The sequence below is a fragment of the Salvelinus alpinus genome, chromosome 13, assembly GCF_045679555.1.
Source record: "Salvelinus alpinus chromosome 13, SLU_Salpinus.1, whole genome shotgun sequence".
NCBI classification, from domain to species: Eukaryota; Metazoa; Chordata; class Actinopteri; order Salmoniformes; family Salmonidae; genus Salvelinus; species Salvelinus alpinus.
This window is the reverse complement of record NC_092098.1, coordinates 2,569,008-2,591,323: the sequence shown is the minus strand read 5'-3', so window position 1 is coordinate 2,591,323 and position 22,316 is coordinate 2,569,008. Positions and strand designations below refer to the sequence as shown.

The 22,316-nt window shown below is 41.2% G+C and overlaps 1 protein-coding gene across 1 annotated transcript in view; it reads right to left on the bottom strand.

Annotated features, from left to right (window-relative positions):
* Positions 1-210: 210 nt before the first annotated feature.
* The window catches only part of LOC139538009 (septin-5-like), a 39,741-nt gene continuing 17,635 nt past the window's right edge, over positions 211-22,316 (bottom strand). Inside the window, exons 2-11 of the mRNA XM_071339933.1 lie at positions 20,777-21,016; positions 11,567-11,663; positions 11,302-11,388; positions 10,993-11,116; positions 10,686-10,820; positions 10,488-10,605; positions 9,988-10,089; positions 761-857; positions 486-631; positions 211-319 (exon numbers count right to left, since the gene is read on the bottom strand). Of these exons, the coding sequence (XP_071196034.1) occupies positions 513-631; positions 761-857; positions 9,988-10,089; positions 10,488-10,605; positions 10,686-10,820; positions 10,993-11,116; positions 11,302-11,388; positions 11,567-11,663; positions 20,777-21,016 (1,119 nt within the window). The 3' untranslated portion in view covers positions 211-319; positions 486-512. The remainder of the gene's footprint in view (positions 320-485; positions 632-760; positions 858-9,987; positions 10,090-10,487; positions 10,606-10,685; positions 10,821-10,992; positions 11,117-11,301; positions 11,389-11,566; positions 11,664-20,776; positions 21,017-22,316) is intronic.

Below are 22,316 nucleotides of genomic sequence, written 5' to 3'. Positions count from 1 at the left end.
TCACTATTATTCTACAATGTAGAATGTAAAAATAAAAATGTCAAAATAAAGAAAAACCCTTGAATGAGTAGGTGTTCTAAAACTTTTGACCGGTAGTGTATGCATTCCACACTGAAGTCAAAAGCATTTTGTCTTGTCATCTAGCACAATAGAATGAGAAAGACTGAAAACAAACTAAACTGACACAGTATAAAAAAGGGAAACCGATACTACATTTAGCTTGTGACTTTATTCCAGTAATAGTGAAAGCAGTGCATCATCTTTTGTTTAACACCAAAGGCCTCCAGGATTAGATTGTGGTGTGGCAGAAGTCATAATCCTAAAAGAGAATGAAGTTAATGGAGATTTTACATATTGGCAATAAAGTATTATTCTATTCAATTAATAACTTATTTAATACGATCAATATTATTTCATCAATCAACAAAAAAAATTGACCAAAATCATAAGCACAAGGACAATTTCTCTTTCGCGTGTCTCCCTACCACATCAGTGCGTTGGCTCTTGCACAGCTACTGTGCTCTGTAACTCTCGTAGTGTGTGTCATGGGTCATGTCCTTCAGGTCCTGCATATGAGTCCTCACCAACATGTTCCTCAGGTGGACAAAGTCACTGTGATATGGGTTCTCCACTGACAGCACAACAAGACAACAGTGAACTGCAATAAACTTAAATGGAGTGTACAGTACATTTATCTCAAGTTCACTTACAAGGTGTGTGAGTGTGCATGTTCGCGTGTGTGTCTGTATTTATTCTGCACCTTCCACCACTCCCCAGGGGTAGAGACGGGCGCGGATCCGCCGACCATTAACATCCACCACCATGTTACTGCCAATCACTGCAAACGGAACGCTCCTCTGACAAAGAATGAGAGACAGAAACTTATAGAACTCACTTCCTCATTTAGCTCATTTGAACGGATTTGATTTTTTGTTGTTATTGACAGCATCCCTTTTGATTTAAACAAAACTTTCCTTACATGTTTGCCCATGGAAGAGGTGGTCAAAAAGGGTCTTTTTTGACCTGAATGCAAAAACATTTAGGAGATAAAGGTCCTCAAAGTTCACCCATTTTGCATACCTTACGAGACAATGTCTTATTAATTGGAAAAGATAAACGGTTGAGTTTGATTTCATTTAAAAGCTTACAGTGTTGTCAAACTATTTTATTATGTAATTATAAAAAATAAAACATTTTTAAACCTTTAATGTCAATTATCTAAATACGTGTCAACTCAGATTGTCATTCGCATGTGGTAGCTTAGACCCTATTTCACATCTGAAGCTTTTGTGTTGTGTCCGCCATCGGTTGGGACAACATGCTCTTGAATAAAGCGTGGGTGTCATTTCAAGCATAGAAATAAGTCACGGAATGGACCTGTTCCTTCAGACCACTGCAATTTAGCTGGTACACCCCTCGCCCACCAACCGGCGAGGACGCTGTAATCAACTTATCTGATAAGGTACTTACTACACATCAGGTGTCTGCTTTAAGCAAAGGCCTCCCTTTTGTCCCCACATGAAACCAACTCTTTTGAGATAAAGAGTGATCTTTTTTAGCTAAAAAATAATAATAATCTAACTTAGGCATATGTTTGGCAAGTCTAATGACTCCAATGATGCACAAAGGGCCAATATCTCTGTGTAGAAACCCAAGAGTATATTTATGCCTCAAGTATCAAATCCTTCCATTCACACCTTCTGTAGAATTGTGGAACAGAATGTTTTACATTTTTCATTCCAAACGAAAGACTAGCTATTCAGGAACTTGGATTGTCATTAAACCTGCCGATAAAGGAGGGGCTATAGTCATTCACACTATAAAGCAGAAGATTCATTCACACTATAAAGCAGAAGATTATCACCAGCCTGATGAACATTTCTATAGGAAATTCAGAACTGACCCTACATCGGACTTCCAGACAAAGATAACCAACTATCTGACATTTGCTGTTGATCAGAACTGGATCTCTAAACATGAATTTGACTACCTTCATTGCAAATTCCTTGTCATACCTGTTTTCTATATGCTACCTAAGATCCATAAGCGCTTATACAAACCTAAGGGCAGACCCAAAATTGCCAGTATTGACTCTCTTCTGAAGCCACTCGCCAACTTTGTTGATTCCTTCATTAAGCCTATTGTGCAAAAACTCCCAGCATTCGTCAAAGATTCCACAGATGTGATTAACAAAATATCAGAACTGTCTAATCTCCCTGACAACTTATTGGCTACATTTGATCTAGAGATCCTCTACACAAATCTCTCATGAAAAAGGCCTAGATGCACTGGGATATTACCAACAGGACCGTCACGAAGAAATGTCACCACCTAGTGAATTTATCTGTGAACTGGCTTCTCTAGTTCACAAGCTCAACTACTTTAACCTTTGAAAAACACTTTTTCCTTTGTTAGTGGAGTTGCTATGGGCTCCACCTTTGCCCCTAATTATGCAAATTTAAACGTGAGCCATTTTGAGCAAACGTTTCTGTGATGAGACCAGAAACCCTTACTTCTCCAAGATCCTCCAATGGTTTAGGTATATTGCTGAAATTCTGGGTGGATTGGCACTGAACTAGACTTAGTTCACTTCCTTTTTGAACAATAGGAACACTGACCTGAAGTCTCTATTGAATATGACCATAAGCGTGTCAATTTCTTGGACATGTGGATCGAGGTTGCTAATGGGGAACTTATCACCACTCTATATCAGAAGAGACTGACAAACACATTTCTCCTAGCAAGTAGCGCTCATCCTAGTGCCCAAGAGCCAGTTCTATAGGCTCAAACGTGTGCGTCATTCGACAGAGGACTATATTGATAAAGCTGTCAACATGAAACAATGTTTGCTGGACAGGGGTTACTCCACTCTGTGTTTGGAAGAGGCATACCGAATTGCGCTCTCTAAACCTCGCCAGGATATACAAAAAAAAGTTCAAACTTCTGAGTTGTTTGTTACTTGCATTTCTACATTCACTGGCATATGCTCACCTCAGACCCAGCACTCAGCCAGGAATTCAAGGATCCCCCTTATTCATCTACAAACGGGACCACAATTTTCACAGTTGACTAGTCCGTGCCAGCCTCAACATGGGTTCTAAACAAACCCTCCTTACTCCCATGAGACAGAAACTACCCCTGTGGCAATTGAGCTCAGTGCAACACCAATACAACACCTCAGCGTCCCGACACCCTAGGTCTGGAAAAAGATAGCGTTAAAGGCCATAATAAAATGTGACTTACATCCTACGCTGTTTGTGATAACATGTACGTGGGCAAGACATCCAGAAGCTTGAAATAGAGAATAAGTGAACATAAGAGTTCTATAAAGACACCAGGATTAAAATGACCGTTGCTTGTCACTTTGTAGTGCTCAGCGTCTTCTCTACACTTAAAGGGCATTAAGAAGGTGGAAGTGTCACCAATATGAGACGACGACAGTAAACTCTGGCAGAGAGAACTTTTTTGAAGAATTTTATACGAGGGTCAAGTTATAATTCCTATTGTCATCATCTTACATACACCCTAGTTTACTGTCGTCGTCTCATATTGGTGACACTTCCACCTTCTTAATGCCCTTTAAGTGTAGAGAAGACGCTGAGCACTACAAAGTGACAAGCAACGGTCATTTTAATCCTGGTGTCTTTATAGAACTCTTATGTTCACTTATTCTCTATAGGCTCTGTTATTAGGGTGTCCTGTATTCATGACGGCCCTAGTGGCCCAATTCTTCCTCGACAGGTTACCTTTATCTAGTTATTTTCTAGATTTCTCCTGGTTCTATATTTGAATGTGTCCACATACTTTTGTATATAGTGTTGTATGTTTTCCTTCTTGTCTTTTGCCTTTTTTGCTCTCTCTTTGAGAGTATGGGTTCCTTATACTAACACCACATTCCCTGTGTAGATGTGTTTTTGTTCTAGTAGAAATCCATATCATGTTCTGTTCTATCCTGTAATGACACCTTGTGGATACTTTAGATTACTACAGGTGTTTGCAATTACCTCTGGCTCACTGTGTGGCCTTACCTGTCCCACTTTTGTTTGTGGAGTTATGCTCTGATGAAGGTCGATTGCCCGAAAGCTTGGATATAATTAAAATACATTCGCATCTGACTGGAAGTGAGCACGCCCCCATTCTCATCGACGGGGCTGTAGTAGAGCAGGTTGAGAACTTCAAGTTCCTTGGTGTCGACATCACCAACAAACTAGAATGGTCCAAACACACCAAGACAGTCATGAAGAGGGCACGACAAAACCTATTCCCCCTCAGGAGACTGAAAAGATTTGACATGGGTCCTCAAAAGGTTCTACAGCTGCAACATTGAGAGCATCCTGACTGGTTGCATCACTGCCTGGTACGGCAATTGCTCGGCCTCCAACCGCAAGGCACTACAGAGGGTAGTATGTCAGACCCATCTATGTGAAGCTAGCCACAATAAGGATTAGCCACAATAGTGGACTTTGCGGTTAGCCTTCAAAATAAACGTATGTCACTGACAGTGATGCAAATGAATACAAATAGTAGAATTATGCCATAATTGAATAGATCATGCTAAACAAGTTTGGAATGTTATATAAAAATCAACAAATGACCATAATTAGTTAATTTGACGAAAAACTGTTGAAATCACACTGGATGTATTATACTTTAGAAATGTATTGGGGGCATACTTATTTCACTGTAAAGCCTTAGATATGGATTGTGGATCAATGACATGGGGTATCAGTCTACTCCGTGACACCCAGAGAACATTAGCGTCGTAGCTCTTATTGCGGGACTCTGAAACAACTGAATTGAGCCACATTTGTCAACCTACAATGGCTTATGAAATGATTCACCCCATTTTTCCTATTTTGATGCCTTACAACCTGGAATTAAAATTGATTTTTTGGGGGGTTTGTATCATTTGAATTACACAACATGCCTACAACTTTGAAGATGCAAAATAGTTATTGTGAAACAAACAAGAAATAAGACAAAAAAACGTGCATTACTATTCACCCCCCCCAAAGTCAATACTTTGTAGAGCCACCTTTCGCAGCAATTACAGCTGCAAGTCTCTTTCTTGGGGTATGTCTCTATAAGCTTGGCACATCTAGCCACTGGGATTTTTGCCCATTCTTCAAGGCAAAACTGCTCCAGCTCCATCAAGTTGGATGGGTTCTGCTGGTGTACAGCAATCTTTAAGTCATACCACAGATTCTCAATTAGATTGAGGTCTGGGATTTGACTAGGCCATTCCAAGACATTTAAATGTTTCCCCTTAAACCACTCAAGTGTCGCTTTAGCAGTATGCTTAGGGTCATTGTCCTGCTGGAAGGTGAACCTCCGTCCCAGTCTCAACCCTCAAGAATTTCCCTGTATTTAGCGCCATCCATCATTCCTTCAATTGACCAGTTTCCAGTCCCTTCCGATGAAAAACGTCCCCACAGCATGATGCTGCCACCACCATGCTTCACTGTGGGGATGATGTTCTCGGGGTGATGAAGGGTGTTGGGTTTGTGCCATACATAGTTTCCCTTGATGGCCAAAAAGCTCAATTTTAGTCTCATCTGACCGGAGTACCTTCTTCCATATGTTTGGGAAGTCTCCCACATTATTTTTGTCTTTAAGCAGTGGCTTTTTTATGGCCACTCTTCCGTAAAGCCCAGTTCTGTGGTGTACGGCTTAAAGTGGTCCTATGGACAGATACTCCAATCTCCGCTGTGGATCTTTGCAGCTCCTTCAGAGTTATCTTTGTTGCCTCTCTGATTAATGCCCTCCTTGCCTGGTCCGTGAGTTTTGGTGGGCGGCCCTCTCTTGGCAGGTTTGTTGTGGTGACATATTCTTTCCATTTTTTAAAATAATGGATTTCATGGTGCTCCGTGGGATGTTCAAAGTTTCTGATATTTTTTTATAACCCAACCCTGATCTGTACTTCTCCACAACTTTGTCACTGACCTGTTTGGAGAGCTCCTTGGTCTTCATGGTGCCGCTTGCTTGGTGGTGCCCCTTGCTTAGTGGTGTTGCAGACTGAGGCCTTCAAAACAGGTGTATATATACTGTGATCATGTGACACTTAGATTGCACACAGGTGGATTGTGACTTGAAGGAAATTGGTTAAATAGGGCTTCATAGCAAAGGGGGTGAATACATATGCACGCACCACTTTTCAATTTTTTCATTTCACTTCACCAATTTGGAATATTTTGTGTATGTCTATTACATGAAATCCAAATAAATATCCATTTAAATTACAGGGTGTAATGCAACAAAATAGGAAAAACACCAAGGGGGATGAATACTTTTGCAAGGCACTGTATGTGTATTGAACACTATTCCCAAGGAAAAACAATACTGCGTGGATGGTTTGGAGTCTGATAACTCTGAGGAGGATGTTGGGAGAATTTTCTTAATTTTTTAATTGCTTGGGTATTGATAAACTGATACCCCATTTCACTGATCCCCAATCCTTAGGTAAAGCTGTACAATGCAATATGAATGTCAACACACACAATAGCCTGACTAGGGAGGTGATTTCAGTCACGTGATAAGAGCTACAACGCTAATATTTGCGTAAACTCTTCACAGTTGTGGTCTGTGGGTGTCACCGAGTAGACTGATACCCCATTTCATTGCTTCACATTTCAACCGTGTTTAACATTATCTAGTCTAAATACGGCATGATTCCACCAATTGTAACCTTCTGCGTCACTTTCAAAGATACTTTTATTTTGAAGGCAAACCGCAAATTACAATATTGTGCCTAATCCTTCTTGTGGCTAGCTTCACAACACATAACCCAGTTCGGTCGAGCCTCACTAGCCAGATGAAGCTAGCTGGCTGCTTATAACGTTAGCTTTGGGCAACAGGGTTTAGTAGCTGGCTAGCTATTTATTTTCATTAACTGAAGTTCACTTTCAATAGGCGAACAACAACTGGCTACCTAGCTAATACTTACCTCACAAGGATTCCTAAATCATTGCTAAGAATAATGAAAATGACTGCAGTTCCTGCTGGTCATTGTTTTCAGGCTGGTTGAGTTGGTGCTAGCTCGGTACCAAGCTAAAGTTACCTAGCTCCCTAGAAGCTGCGGTCGAACAAATAAGGCTTTATTACCAACCCGGTATTGTAAACACATTGTTTGTGGCTGGTGTTTGCAGACTTTTTTTTATAGCTTTGACAGTGCTACTGATAGTACTGGTGGCGCTTGGCTTGCACGTGCAAATTCAGAACACACAACATTCTATAATAGAACTGTGTTATTTGACATGTCAAATTAAAAGCTTATTTAACACGTCAAATAGTGTTATTTGACACGAAAAGACCCAAACGGCATTCCATAGTATGTCGTGAAGCTAATAGCAGTGACACTATTACTGTGCAACTCCGGTATGGCAACATCTGAAAAATAGCTCACTTGGTAGTGTGTACCGGTGCTCGACCAGTCGCTAAAGCCAACATCAGCCACGACAGAGAACGGTTAATTGTCAAGGGCAAAGAATTCCATTATCTTGGCGTTAATGTATTTCGCCTTTGAGTTTTCTCGCTGAAATTGTCTTACTCTTTCAAACGACTGTTCGACTTGTTGACTGCTCGTTCCACACAGCAGATTTTTGTGGGCTAGGTTAGGAATGCAGTGTTGCTTGTGTAACGCAAAATTTTATGTGGAGTCATTGCGTCATGTACCTACGTTATATAGGTATGCACGTCAGCTTTGACATTGGTTTTGCACATCGGAGGATGAAGGAGTTCCCACATATGCTGAGCACTTGTTGGTTGCTTTTCCTTCACTCTGCGGTCCAACTCGTCCCAAACCATCTCAATTGGGTTGAGGTCGGGGGATTGTGGAGGCCAGGTCATCTGATGAAGCATTCCATCACTCTCCTTCTTGGTCAAATAGCTCTTACACAGCCTGAAGGTGTGTTGGGTCATTGTCCTGTTGAAAAATAAATGATAGTCCCACTAAACCCAAACTAGATGAGATGGCGTATCGCTGCAGAATTCTGTGGTAGCCATGCTGGTTAAGTGTGCCTTGAATTCCAAATAAGTCACTGACAGTGTCACCAGGAAAGTACCCCCACACCATCGCACCTCCTCCTCCATGCTTTACGGTGGGAACCACACATGCAGAGATCATCCGTTCACCTACACTGCGTCGCACAAAGACACAGGGGTTGGAACCATCAGACCAAAGGACAGATTTCCACCGGTCTAATGTCCATTGCTCGTGTTTCTTGGCCCAAGCAAGTCACTTTATATTGATGTCCTTTAGTAGTGGTTTCTTTGCAGCAATTCGACCATGAAGGCCTAATTCACGTAGTCTCCTCTGAACAGTTGATGTTGAGATGTTTCCAAGCATTTATTTGGGCTGCAATTTCCAAGGCTGGTATTTCTAATGAACTTAACCTCTGAAGCAGGGTCTTCCTTTCCTGTGGCGGTTCTCATGCGCAGTAGTTTCATCATAGCGCTTGATGGTTTTTGCAACTGCACTTGAAGAAACTTTCAAAGTTCTGACTGACCTTCATGTCTTAAAGTAATCTTTGCTAATTTGCGCTGTTCTGGCAATAATATTGACTTGGTCTTTTACCAAATAGGGCTATCTTCTGTATACCACCCCTACCTTGTCACAACACAACTGATTGGCTCAAACACATTGAGGAAAGAAATTCCACAAATTAACATGGCACACGTGCTAATTGAAATGCATTCCAGGTGACTACCTCATGAAGCTGGTTGAGAGAATGCCAAGAGTGTGCGAAGCTATCATCAAGGCAAAGGGTGGCAACTTTGAAGAATCTCAAATATATTTTGATTTTGTTTAAAACTTTTTTGGTTACTACATGATTCCATATGTGTTATTTCATAGTTGATGGTCTTCACTATTATTCTACAAATGTAGAAAATAATAAAAAATAAAAACCCTTGAATAAGTAGGTTTGTCAAAACTTTTGACTGGTACTGTATAAGTTGGAGGTCAATGAAGGGTGAATAAGAACTTTGTGTATAGAAAGTTATTGAGTGAGACAAGGGGAAAGGCAGAAAGTTCATATTCTGTTTAAACATGTTTTTGCGGAATATTAATATTTCTAAAGGAAGGAGGCAAAGGGTAGCAGTCTTGTTTCAGTTCCTGATAAGGCAGACCATCTGTCTACAGTCCTATCCCATATTCATGCACTTTCACGCCCATGAGGGTCCTAGATTTAGGCAGGGCCATGACAATAGCAGTTAGAGGAACAATTCTCAGTCTGTTCCTCTTACACATACAAGGAGGTGACTGCCTAGTCAGATGGTATAAATATGTTATTTTGTGACTTGTATGTTGTGTTCGCAGCAGAAGCACCCAGTGGGTTGAATAAACACGGTTTTAGCTTTTTCTAGACGTCTGAGTTTTTACTCGGTTTGTTCAGAACCTAACAATATATACACACACACGACTGACATTGCTTGTGCTAATATTTCTTAATTACATTATTTTACTTTTTATATGTGTGTATTGTTAGATATTACTGCAGTGTTGGAGCTAGGGACACAAGCATTTCACGACACCCATAATAACATTGCTAAATGTGTATGCAACCAATAAAATTTGATATTTGAATTTGAAAGAAATCAGAGATTAGAATTTTTTTGATAATTGACGTTAAAAGTAACAAATATATTTTTAAAAAATTATAAAAGTTTGACAACCCTGTTTGGAGGCTTTTAAATTATATAAATCTCAACCATTTATCTTTTCCAGTGATGAAGACATGGATGTCTCATTGTACGGTGGGGGATACAAAATGGGTAAACTTTGAGCACCTTTATCTCTTGAATGTTTTGGCATACAGGTCCAAAAAGTCCCTTTCTGAGCACTTCTACAATGGGCAAATATGTATGTAAGGTTTTGTTCAAATCAAAGGGTGTGCTGTCAAAAAGTGATTGAATTCAAATGGTTTTAACCAACATTTTGCTGACAAAACTGTTATTGTCATCATCATCCGTCTGTCTGTCCGTTTTCACCTTGAGCTCCATGTCCTGCCTCCTGAACTCCTCGTCCTCATCAGAGTCACAGTCTGGTAACTGGTAGATCTTTAACCTGTACTTATCTATCTCACTTAGGATCTGTATGGGGGAGGAAGAAGGGGGAGGGAGGGGGAGAGTTAAGTAGAGAAAAAGGGAGGAAGAATACAAGGGATAGGGGAGCGGGATAGGGGGAAGGGGAAATATATAGAAGGCAAGAAAGGGGGAGGGAGAGGGGAAGCGAGAGAGAGGGGGAGTGAGGGGGAGATAGTGGGTAAGAGAGTGAGAAGGAACAGGAGGAAGGGGGAGAGGGGGGTGGGGGTGAGACAGAGGGGAAAAGGGAGGGAGTTAGGTTTACAGGCATAAACCTCTGGCTTCTATTTTAGAGTGAAAATGTGTAATAAAGGTAAAATATCTGCATGGTGAAATAAACAATTGGTGGGAAAGGTGATAGCTTGAGACATGTCACTAACTAGCGTCTGGAAAACTATTTTATTTACCCTGATCTTCTTCTTCTTTACCTCATCATAAGTGAGACTATCAGATTTGGCCACAACAGGGATGATGTTGACCTTGTCCTGCAGAGCCCTCATAAACTCTACATCCAATGGCCGCAGACTGACAACACACACACAGACACACAGTGTGTAACGTTTGTATAGGTTGAGTGTGTAGTATGAGTGTGTGTAGTATGGTACCCATGTCCGAAGGGAGAGATGAAGTAGAGGCAGCAGTGGACTCTGTTATCCTGGATGTTCTTTCTGTTCAGGCCGAATTCATCCCTGCGGTACTGCTCAAACTGATGGTCAATGTAGTCGGACACACACTTATAGCTACAGCAGCACACACACACAGGACAGAAGTGTGTGTAAGTACAGCTCCCATGACACACATTCACAAGCGCGCACAATGGCTCTGGGGAGGACTGTCATTTTGAGACTAGGCTAAGCTTATTACTATTTAGCGTCTTTATGACTCTACATGTACCGGTGAATACCTATATACCTGTCTGTATTATTGATGGCATCTCCATAGCCTTGTGTGTCCACTACATTGAGTTTGAGCTTCACTCCCTTCTCCTCGATGCACACTGTGTTCTTAGTGATGCCCACAGTCTGAGCCAGCCTCTCTGGACAACACACAGATGCGCGCACACACAATCAAAAAAAAAGATCAGAGGTTATATAAAATCAATCTTGTAGATCAGGGTTGGGTAGGTACAGTAGAGACAAACCACTCCACAGGATACAACTTGATGTTGCAGAAGTACAATAGCAACAGTAATGGACCCCCATTGAGAAATCACACTCTCACCCTCTGCATTCAGCACCTTCCTGTCCTTGTAGAGGTCTGTAAGGAACAGACTGTTGACTAGTGTAGATTTACCCAGACCAGACTCTCCTAGAGAAAGAGGGAGGGAGAGAATGATGAAGAGAATGAGGGAGATAGAGCGCAAGAGATCCTGCTTAGCCTCAGACCCTGATCATATCCCTGCTAAATACTTATAATTTAGCAGTGGAAACATTGTCATGAAAGTGAACAAACTACAACTCCCTGACAGCCCTTCCCCTGTCCTCACCTACCACCATCAGAGTGAACTCAAATCCCTTCTTCACTGACTTCCTGTGTACCTGGTTGGGCAGAGTAGCAAAGCCTACATACTCCCTGTCCTGGTCCTGCAGGGGTTGACCACATGACAAACCAACATAAAGCAAAGACAAACAGATTATACTGTAATTCACTACTCGCAAAAAAGAGAATATACAGTACTCACTGCTTACATAAAATAAACTCAGCAAACAAAGAAAACGTCCCTTTTTCAGGACCCCGTCTTTCAAAGATTATTCGTAAAACTCAAAATAACTTCACAGATCTTCATTGTAAAGGGTTTTAACACTGTTTCCCATGCTTGTTCAATGAACCATAAACAATTAATGAACATGCACCTGTAGAACGGTCGTTAACTTCTTGCAACTATAGGGGGTGCTGTTCCGCATTAGCATTTTTTGGTCTCCAAATTAAACTGCCTCGTGCTCAATTCTTGATCGTACAATATGCATATTATTGTTATTATTGGATAGAAAACACTTTCTAGTTTCTATAGCCGTTGGAATTTTGTCTCTGAGTGGTACAGAACTACTTCTACAGCACTTTTCCTGACAGGGAGTCAGATTTCAGAAATTTTGACCCCTGATCTGGGGTCGGTTTTAAGGTGCCTGTAAATGCTATGGAGAAACCGACACTGCCTACGTCTTCCTCTGGGTGTCAGTACGTCATCACGCTTTGAATGGAGTCGATTGCACAATCAGAGCCACTATAAAACAACAAAACGTGGAAGTACCGTCCTTTCCCTTCGCGCGTCTTACGCAAGATGGACATCGGACTTGCCTCCTTCCAAATGGTTGTTTAGCCAGTGATATTTCTCCGGTCATGTTTTTAGTCGTTATAGTTGTTAAAAACATCATAATGTAGTTAATTTGAACCGTTTTATAGCAATTTATATCCGTTTAGTGCGATTTTGAGGAATTTCTTTGTCGTGCACTTTGAAGCTTTGGTCACGTTTCGGGGTCTCGGTCGATGTTAGTGGACATTTCGAAGGACAGAGGACATCTATCGACCAAAAGAAGATTAGACCCAAGAAAGGATACATTGCCCAAGAATCTGATGGAAAATCACCTCATAGTAAGAAATATTTAATATGATAAATCGTTGTTCTGTCGAAATATTTTAAACGCATAATCCGCCATTTTGTTTGTTATCGCTTCACTTGGCGAACCCTGTATTGCACAGTAAGGATAATTTTAGAAATGTAAATCAGCGGTTGCATTAAGAACTAATTTGTCTTTCGATTCCTGTCAACCCTGTATTTTTTAGTCAAGTATATGATTAGCTTTCGATTAAACTAGATCACTCTGAAAGATGACGTCCGACATTTTGAGGCTTGATTTGCTAGTATTTTCATTGTATAACCACGGTTTTGTATGGCTAAATATGCACATTTTCGAACAAACTCTATATGTATGTTGTAAAATGATGTTACAGGAGTGTCATCGGAAGAATTCTGAGAAGGTTAGTGAAAAAATTAATATATTTTGGCGATGATTACGTTATAGCTCTCTTTGGCTTGAATCGATGCTCTGGTAACGTTTGCACATGTGGTATGCTAACTTATCGATTTATTGTGTTTTCGCTGTAAAACGCTTAGAAAATCTGAAATATTGTCTGAAATCACAAGATCTGGGTCTTTCCATTGCTATGCTTTGTCTATTCTTATGAAATGTTTTATGATGAGTAAATTGGTCATACACGTTGCTCTCTATAGTAATTCTAGTCGAGTTGTGATGGTCGGTGCAATTGTAAACTGTGATTTCTACCTGAAATATGCACTTTTTTCTAACAAAACCTATCCTATACCATAAATATGTTATCAGACTGTCATCTGATGAGGTTTTTTATTGGCTATCAATATCTTAGTTTAGCCGAATTGGTGATAGCTACTGGTGGAGAGAAAAAATGGTGGACAAAGAAATTGTGTATTTTGCTAACGTGTTTAGCTAATAGATTTACATATTGTGTCTTCCCTGTAAAACATTTTAAAAATCTGAAATGGTGGCTTTATTCACAAGATCTGTATCTTTCATCTGGTGTCTTGGACTTGTGATTTAATGATATTTAGATGCTACTATCTACTTGTGAAGCTATGCTAGCTATGCTAATCAGTGTGTGGGGGGGGTGGGGGGTGATCCCGGACCCGGGGTAGAGGCTCGTGAAAGGTCAAGACACTAACAGCTTACAGACGGTAGGCAATTAAGGTCACAGTTCTGAAAACTTAGGGCACTAAAGAGGCCTTTCTACTGACTCTGAAAAACACCAAAAGAAAGATGCCCAGGGTCCCTGCTCATCTGGGTGAACGTGCCTTAGGCATGCTGCAAGGAGGCATGAGGACTGCAGATGTGGCCAGGGAAATAAATTGCGATGTCCATTCTGTGAGACACCATTTACAGCGCTACAGGGACAGGACAGACAGCTGATCGTCCTCGCAGTGGCAGACCACGTGTAACAACACCTGTACAGGATGGGTACATCCGAACATCACACCTACGGGACAGGTACAGGATGGCAACAACAACTGCCCGAGTTACACTAGGAACGCACAATCCCTCCATCAGTGCTCAGACTGTCCGCAACAGGCTGGACTGAGGGCTTGTAGGCCTGTTGTAAGGCAGGTCCTCACCAGACATCACCGGCAACAACGTCGACTACGGGCACAAACTCACCGTCACTGGACCAGACAGGACTGGCAAAAAGTGCTCTTCACTGACGAGTCGCGGTTTTGTCTCACCAGGGGTGATGGTCGATTTTGCATTTATAATAGAAGGAATGAGCATTACACCGAGGTCTGTACTCTGAAGCGGGATCGATTTGGAGGTGGAGGGTCCTTCATGGTCTGGGGCGGTGTGTCACAGCATCATCGGACTGAGCTTGTTGTCATTGCAGGCAATCTCAACACTGTGCATTACAGAGAAGACATCCTCCGACCTCATGTGGCATGAGGCATAATAGATTTGGATAGAAAACACTCTAAAGTTTCCAAAACTGTTAAAATAATGTCTGTGAGTATAACAGAACTGATATGGCAGGCGAAAACCTGAGGAAAATCCATCCAGGAAGTGGGATTTTTTTTGTGGGTTCTTTTCTATTGAATGCCTATAGAGTATCTAAATGGTTAGGATCCAGATTGCAGTTCCTATGTCTTCCACTAGATGTCAACAGTCTTTAAACATTGTTTCAGGCTTGTTATCTGAAAAATGAAGAAGAATGAGACCATTTTATAAGTGGACTGTAGAATCAAGCAGAGCTGGTTTGCGCACTTAACCGATTGCGCGCCCGTCGATATTTTTCCTTTCTACTGAAGACGCTATTGTCCGGTTGAAATATTATCGATTATTTAGACAATAGACAACCTGAGGATTAATTATAAACATCGTTTGACATGTTTCGATGAACTTCACCGGTACTATTATGATGTTTTCTGCATGTTTTGACCGCCTTTGAGCCAGTGGATTACTGAACAAAATGCGCCAACAAAACAGAGTTTTTGGATATAAAGAGGGACTTTATTGAACAAAACGAACATTTATTGTGTAGCTGGGACTCTTGTGACTGCAACCAAAAGATGATCTTCAAAGGTAAGTGATAAATTTTATCGCCATTTCTGACTTTTGTAATTCCTTTACTTGGTTGTAAAATGTTTGTATGCTTTTGTAAGCGGGGCGCTGTCCTCAGATAATCGCATGGTATGCTTTCGCTGTAAAGCCTTTTTGAAATCTGACAAAGCGGCTGGATTAACAGGAAGTTAATCTTTAAGCCTATGTATAACACTTGTATTTTTATGAAAGTTTATTATGACTATTTCTGTATTTTGAATTTGGCACTCTGCAATTTCACCAGATGTTGGCCAGGTGGGACGCTAGGTTAAATTTATCCCCCCAAAAGTTAGCTTATAACAGTGAACCTTTTTTGTGGGATAAACAAGGCAAGTCTTGTGGCATATTTTGGTTAAACTATCCCCAATTCAATGGAATTGCCACTCTCTGCAGGGACAGTGCATTCTTCCATCACATGTGCAGTGCACTCTTCCATCACAAGTACAGCTGATTCTCAAGATCTTGCACACTAATGAGATGCTATTGAGCCCACGCTACTACACTGTCTGAGCCAAGGACCACATGCTTTCTGTTAAGTTTTGATTACAATACTGGGTGAGGTGAATATATTTTATATGACATACATGCTTTTTTGCTAACTAGTAAATAGTAGCCTACAGCAAAGTGTGTTTAAATAATTTCTAACTTGTTAGCAATTTCTGCTAGTTAGTTTTTGCTACCATGTGGGTTTTAGCTTGCTTGAGCCTTCTAACTGAGGAGTGTTAATTCACCTGTTTCCAAACATTTTTCATTTTAGGAGTTATTTAATTTAACTGTTAATCTGTACATGGAATTGTATTTGGGTTTTCTATTTACAATTTTTTCTCTAATCTTTACAGGGAAATGCCACGGGCACTATCTGATGTGTGGAGACATTTCACTGCAGCTAATGTAGAAGGAAAAGCTGTGTACATTTGCAAATACTGTGCCAAAATATATGTGAAGAATGCAACAAAGATGCAGAATCATCTGGCCAAGTGCATAAAGTTCCCTCAGTGCTCACAACAAGCAACCTCTGACAAAAGTCCCTCTACTTCTATTCGAGGTGAAAATGAAGAATCAGACACCTTATCGATAGCAACAGCTCATGGTCCTCCTAGAATCTGAAGTTTTTTTTTAACTCAATGGAGGAACGTAGTCAGAGAAAGGCTGATGAATGTCTTGCTCGAGCTGTGTATGCAACTGATTCACCTCTGATGCTCACAGGCAGTGTGTATTGGAAGAGATTTCTGAATGTTCCTCACCCAGCATACACCCCTCCAACCAGACATGCTTTATCTACTCTTTTGCTGGATACAGAGTTCAACAGAGTTCAAGTGAAGGTCAAGCAAATCATAGAGAAAGAAGACTGTATTGCAATCATCTCTGATGGGTGGTCAAATGTTCATGGGCAAGGAATAATTAACTACATCTCCACCCCTCAACCAGTATTCTATAAGAGCACAGACGCAAGGGACAACAGACACACTGGTCTCTACATTGCAGATGAGCTGAAGGCAGTCATCAATGACCTTGGATCGTAGAAGGTATTTGCACTGGTGATAGACAATGCTGCAAACATGAAGGCTGCTTGGTCTAAAGTGGAGGAGTCCTACCCTCACATCACACCTATTGGCTGTGCTGCTCATGCATTGAATATGCTCCTCAAGGACATCATGGCACTGAAAATAATGGATACACTGCCAAGGAAATGGTTAGGTAGGTGAAGGGTCATCAAGTTATTTACATTTACATTTAAGTCATTTAGCAGACGCTCTTATCCAGAGCGACTTACAAATTGGTGCATTCACCTTATGATATCCAGTGGAACAACCACTTTACAATAGTGCATCTAACTCTTTTAAGGGGGGGGGGGGGTTAGAAGGATTACTTTATCCTATCCTAGGTATTCCTTAAAGAGGTGGGGTTTCACGTGTCTTAAGTTATATATATAAGTATATGTATATGTATAACTTATGTATAAGTTATAGCAGCAATCTACCTCACCAAGCAAAGTGAGAAGAATAAGAGCACCACATTGAAGCTGCCCAGCAACACCCATTGGGGTGGTGTTGTCATCATGTTTGACAGTCTCCTGGAGGGGAAGGAGTCTCTCCAAGAAATGGCCATATCATAGTCTGCCGATATGGACAGCCCCATCAAGAGGATCCTCCTGGATGATGTATTTCGGGAGAGAGTGGTATGCAACCTGAAACTCCTGCAACCTATAGCAGTAGCCATTGCACGGATTGAAGGAGACAATGCCATCCTGTCTGATGTTCAGACTGCTTGCAGATGTAAGATAAGAAATCCGTACTGCCCTGCCCACTTCACTGTTGCTCCAAGCAGAGGAAACCGCAGTTCTGAAATTCATCAAAAAGCGTGAAGACTTCTGCCTGAAGCCCATACACGCCGCAGCGTACATGTGTGACCCTAAGAGCATCATTTTACAGATGTATGTTGAAAACGTTTTTGGGAGAATTGATGGATCATTGGGGATCAATCAATATTACCTTTCTTTTGTTGTTCAATGAAATCATCCCATGTGAAGAGTGAACTAATTTAATAAAGTTCAAATTGTAACAAAATTTTTATTTTTATTTATATTGGAAGGATTTAATCATTTGCAATTATGTCAACTTACAATAAGGTCAAATGTTTATGTTTCTGTCTCCATATGATATGGTAAATATATCTAATTCAAAAAACATCTACATTTAATGGTCTAAATATTATTTTGCATATATATACAGTGGGGAGAACAAGTATTTGATACACTGCCGATTTTGCTGGTTTTCCTACTTGCAAAGCATGTAGAGGTCTGTAATTTTTATCATAGGTACACTTCAACTGTGAGAGACGGAATCTAAAAATCCAGAAAATCACATTGTATGATTTTTAAGTAATTAATTTGCATTTTATTGCATGACATAAGTATTTGATACATCAGAAAAGCAGAACTTAATATTTGGTACAGAAACCTTTGTTTGCAATTACAGAGATCATACGTTTCCTGTAGTTCTTGACCAGGTTTGCACACACTGCAGCAGGGATTTTGGCCCACTCCTCCATACAGACCTTCTCCAGATCCTTCAGGTTTCGGGGCTGTCGCTGGGCAATACGGACTTTCAGCTCCCTCCAAATATTTCCTATTGGGTTCAGGTCTGGAGACTGGCTAGGCCACTCCAGGACCTTGAGATGCTTCTTACGGAGCCACTCCTTAGTTGCCCTGGCTGTGTGTTTCGGGTCGTTGTCATGCTGGAAGACCCAGCCACGACCCATCTTCAATGCTCTTACTGAGGGAAGGAGGTTGTTGGCCAAGATCTCGCGATACATGGCCCCATCCATCCTCCCCTCAATACGGTGCAGTCATCCTGTCCCCTATGCAGAAAAGCATCCCCAAAGAATGATGTTTCCACCTCCATTCTTCACGGTTGGGATGGTGTTCTTGGGGTTGTACTCATCCTTCTTCTTCCTCCAAACACGGCGAGTGGAGTTTAGACCAAAAAGCTCTATTTTTGTCTCATCAGACCACATGACCTTCTCCCATTCCTCCTCTGGATCATCCAGATGGTCATTGGCAAACATCAGACGGGCCTGGACATGCGCTGGCTTGAGCAGGGGGACCTTGCGTGCGCTGCAGGATTTTAATCCATGACGGCATAGTGTGCTACTAATGGTTTTCTTTGAGACTGTGGTCCCAGCTCTCTTCAGGTCATTGACCAGGTCCTGACGTGTAGTTCTGGGCTGATCCCTCACCTTCCTCATGATCATTGATGCCCCACGAGGTGAGATCTTGCATGGAGCCCCAGACCGAGGGTGATTGACCGTCATCTTGAACTTCTTCCATTTTCTAATAATTGCGCCAACAGTTGTTTCCTTCTCACCAAGCTGCTTGCCTATTGTCCTGTAGCCCATCCCAGCCTTGTGCAGGTCTACAATTTTATCCCTGATGTCCTTACACAGCCCTCTGGTCTTGGCCATTGTGGAGAGGTTGGAGTCTGTTTGATTGAGTGTGTGGACAGGTATCTTTTATGCAGGTAACGAGTTCAAACAGGTGCAGTTAATACAGGTAATGAGTGGAGAACAGGAGAGCTTCTTAAAGAAAAACTAACAGGTCTGTGAGAGCCGGAATTCTTACTGGTTGGTAGGTGATCAAATACTTATGTCATGCAATAAAATGCAAACTAATTACTTCAAATCATACAATGTGATTTTCTGGATTTTTGTTTTAGATTCCGTCTCTCACAGTTGAAGTGTACCTATGATAAAAATGACAGACCTCTACATGCTTTGTAAGTAGGAAAACCTGCAAAATCAGCAGTGTATCAAATACTTGTTCTCCCCACTGTATTTCGCCACCCCCAGTTTTTTTTCTACAAAACTTCATCTAAAACTGTTGAATGGGTTTCCTGTAAACAATAGATATTATATTCCTTCTCTTTTAGCCAGGTAAATATTGATTGTCTTTTCTTATTATCTGCTAGGCCATTACAATTGTAACTGGCTATACTTATTTCACCACTTACCATAATGAGACAACTTTCAATAATTTTTATCAAAATATATGTTTGTAAACGTACCATTAAAAAGTAACATGATGATTGAGTGTCTATATAGCTGTACCATGATATTTGCATTTCTACTAAGTAAACCTCCAATTGGTCCCTACTATTCCACCCGCTAAAAGCCCTCCTCATCCCGAGTTGGGTTGTAAATCCCAATGCCCGGCAGACCACCCTCGACCCCCTGTATCCCATTAGCCCTGAACCGACTGGGATCCATCCTTTGAAAAGAGCACACAGTGCTCACACATGCGTACTATTGTTTGTACAGATGAACGTGGTACCTTCAGGCGTTTGGAAATTGCTCCCAAGGATGAACCAGACTTGTGGAGATCTACAATTTTTTTTCTGAGGTCTTGGCTGATTTCTTCTGATTTTGATGATGTAAAGCAAAGAGGCACTGAGTTTAAAGGTAGGCCTTGAAATACATCCACAGGTACACCTCCAGTTGACTCAAATGATGTCAATTAGCCTATCAGACGCTTCTAAGGCCATGACATCATTTTCTGGAATTTTCCAAGCTGTTTAAAGGCACAGTCAACTTAGTGTATGTAAACTTCTGTCCCACTGGAATTGTGATACAGTGAATTATAAGTGAAATAATCTGTCTGTAAACAATTGTTGGAAAAATGTATTGTGTCATGCACAAAGTAGATGTCCTAACCGACTTTCCAAAACTATAGTTTGTTAACAAGAAATTTGTGGAGTGGTTGAAAAACGAGTTTTAATGACTCCAACCTAAGTGTATGTAAACTTCTGACTTCAACTGTTTCCACCTCTGAATATTCTCCAAAATGTGCAACCCTACACTGTGCCTAAAGCCTAATTGTGAACTTACACAAGTAAGCAACGCAAGAACACAACTACACAAAATGGCTGTTCTGCGTACTTGCTTAGCAAAAATATGCAGACATGTGCAACCCCGCAATTTGTATCTCGACGCAACTACACAGGGTCGCAATTGTGTGAAGCCAATTGGGTCTTTCTGTGTTTACTTCCTTAAGGAATAAATTCGGCTTTAGGCCGTAGCTACATTACCTCAGAGGTGTAGGGGTCTAGGCAGCCCCAGGGGCTCTTGGATAGTGGGTGGCGGTCAGAGGTCCAGCTGGTGGGTGTGGCCAGGTAGCGGGGTTCCGGGAGAGGGGAGGAGTAACAGAAGTTTTCGGAGATCGATCCTGTGCCCTGGTGGGAGGAACAGTTGTAACTGTCCTGGGGAAACTCCCTGAGGAAACTCTCCATACTTAAGTTACCCATTTCATCTATAGCCAGGCTGGAGAACTAGACAGAACAGAGGACAGAGAGGAGAGAGATGAGAATGAGTGTGAGAGGAGAGGGAGGGTTGTATAGGAAGGAGAAGTGGAGAGGAGAGGGAGGGGGATAGATTCCTTATTAAAACGGTGTGGTTTGTGCTACTGTATGTCTGAGTGTAGGGTTTACAATAGCTTACATATGGAGAAAAAATCTGATGACACTTCATCATCATGGGCATGGCACAGTGATAGCAACAATATTTTTGGAGATACTGTTTTAACTGCTTTCTGTGCACCCTACTTACCTCTCCATCTGAAGGCAGTGCAGGTATGGTGGCAGAGAGAGAGAGACACACACACACATATTCAGGATCATAAAGAGAGAGGGGACCAGAATGATGTCAGCACAATTTCAACACCAAAGGGCAGAATCTTACTGTTATATAATAGGCTAGCCTACACCTGCTGAACATAACATCAAAATACCTCAATTGCAGCCAAGAAATGTGTGAGTATCTGACAGACAGCAATAAGCTACATTTCTATTGATTATGCAGGGCTCTACGGTGACATTTTTTACAAGGAGCAAATGTGCTCTAAGTAGAAAGATGTAGGAGCACAATAAAAATATTTGAGGTATTAAAGCGGCAATCTGCAGTTGAAACAATAAAGCATTCTCAGCGCCACTGTTTCTGTAAAAGGTTGAGGGACGCGGCTGGTGAAACGTAACCACACTCAAATTCATAGACAGATGGATGCATCCATGATATCAAAATGACAGTTTGAACTATGTTTTGAGGCTACACAGTGTTTAATTACATTTACTTTGTTTACAAACCTTGGGAAAATAAGCGTATATTTTGGCTTCTGATGTGGTACGACAGTTAAACTAAGCTTATGGGGCATTTTAAAGTGATATTTTTCAATAATCAATGTGTTTACATCATTCATTTATAAGTCCAAAAAGTGATGTAGTAACTGCAGCAAGCCCCTTTAAAATATAAGAATTGCCAGCAATAACAAAATACAGTGTTTAGGAGCACCAGAAAAATGAATTTTTAAGATTGGGCCTATGAATCCTAGCTACGTTTGAAGCAGTCCCTTTTCCTTTCTTTGTGCTACCACATATTAGCACCACTGTGGCTGCAGGACATTCAAACAATTATTCCATGAGTGATTTTTTCTTCCTAGGGGCACTGGTTCCAGGTAGCACAGCAAATTCCAAGTAGCACAGCTGGCCACTCCATTATAGACAGAATACCAGCTGACAGCTTCTTCCCTAAATAGTTCCCGCATAGTTTGGATCTGTACTTTCGGTCATTGTCCTG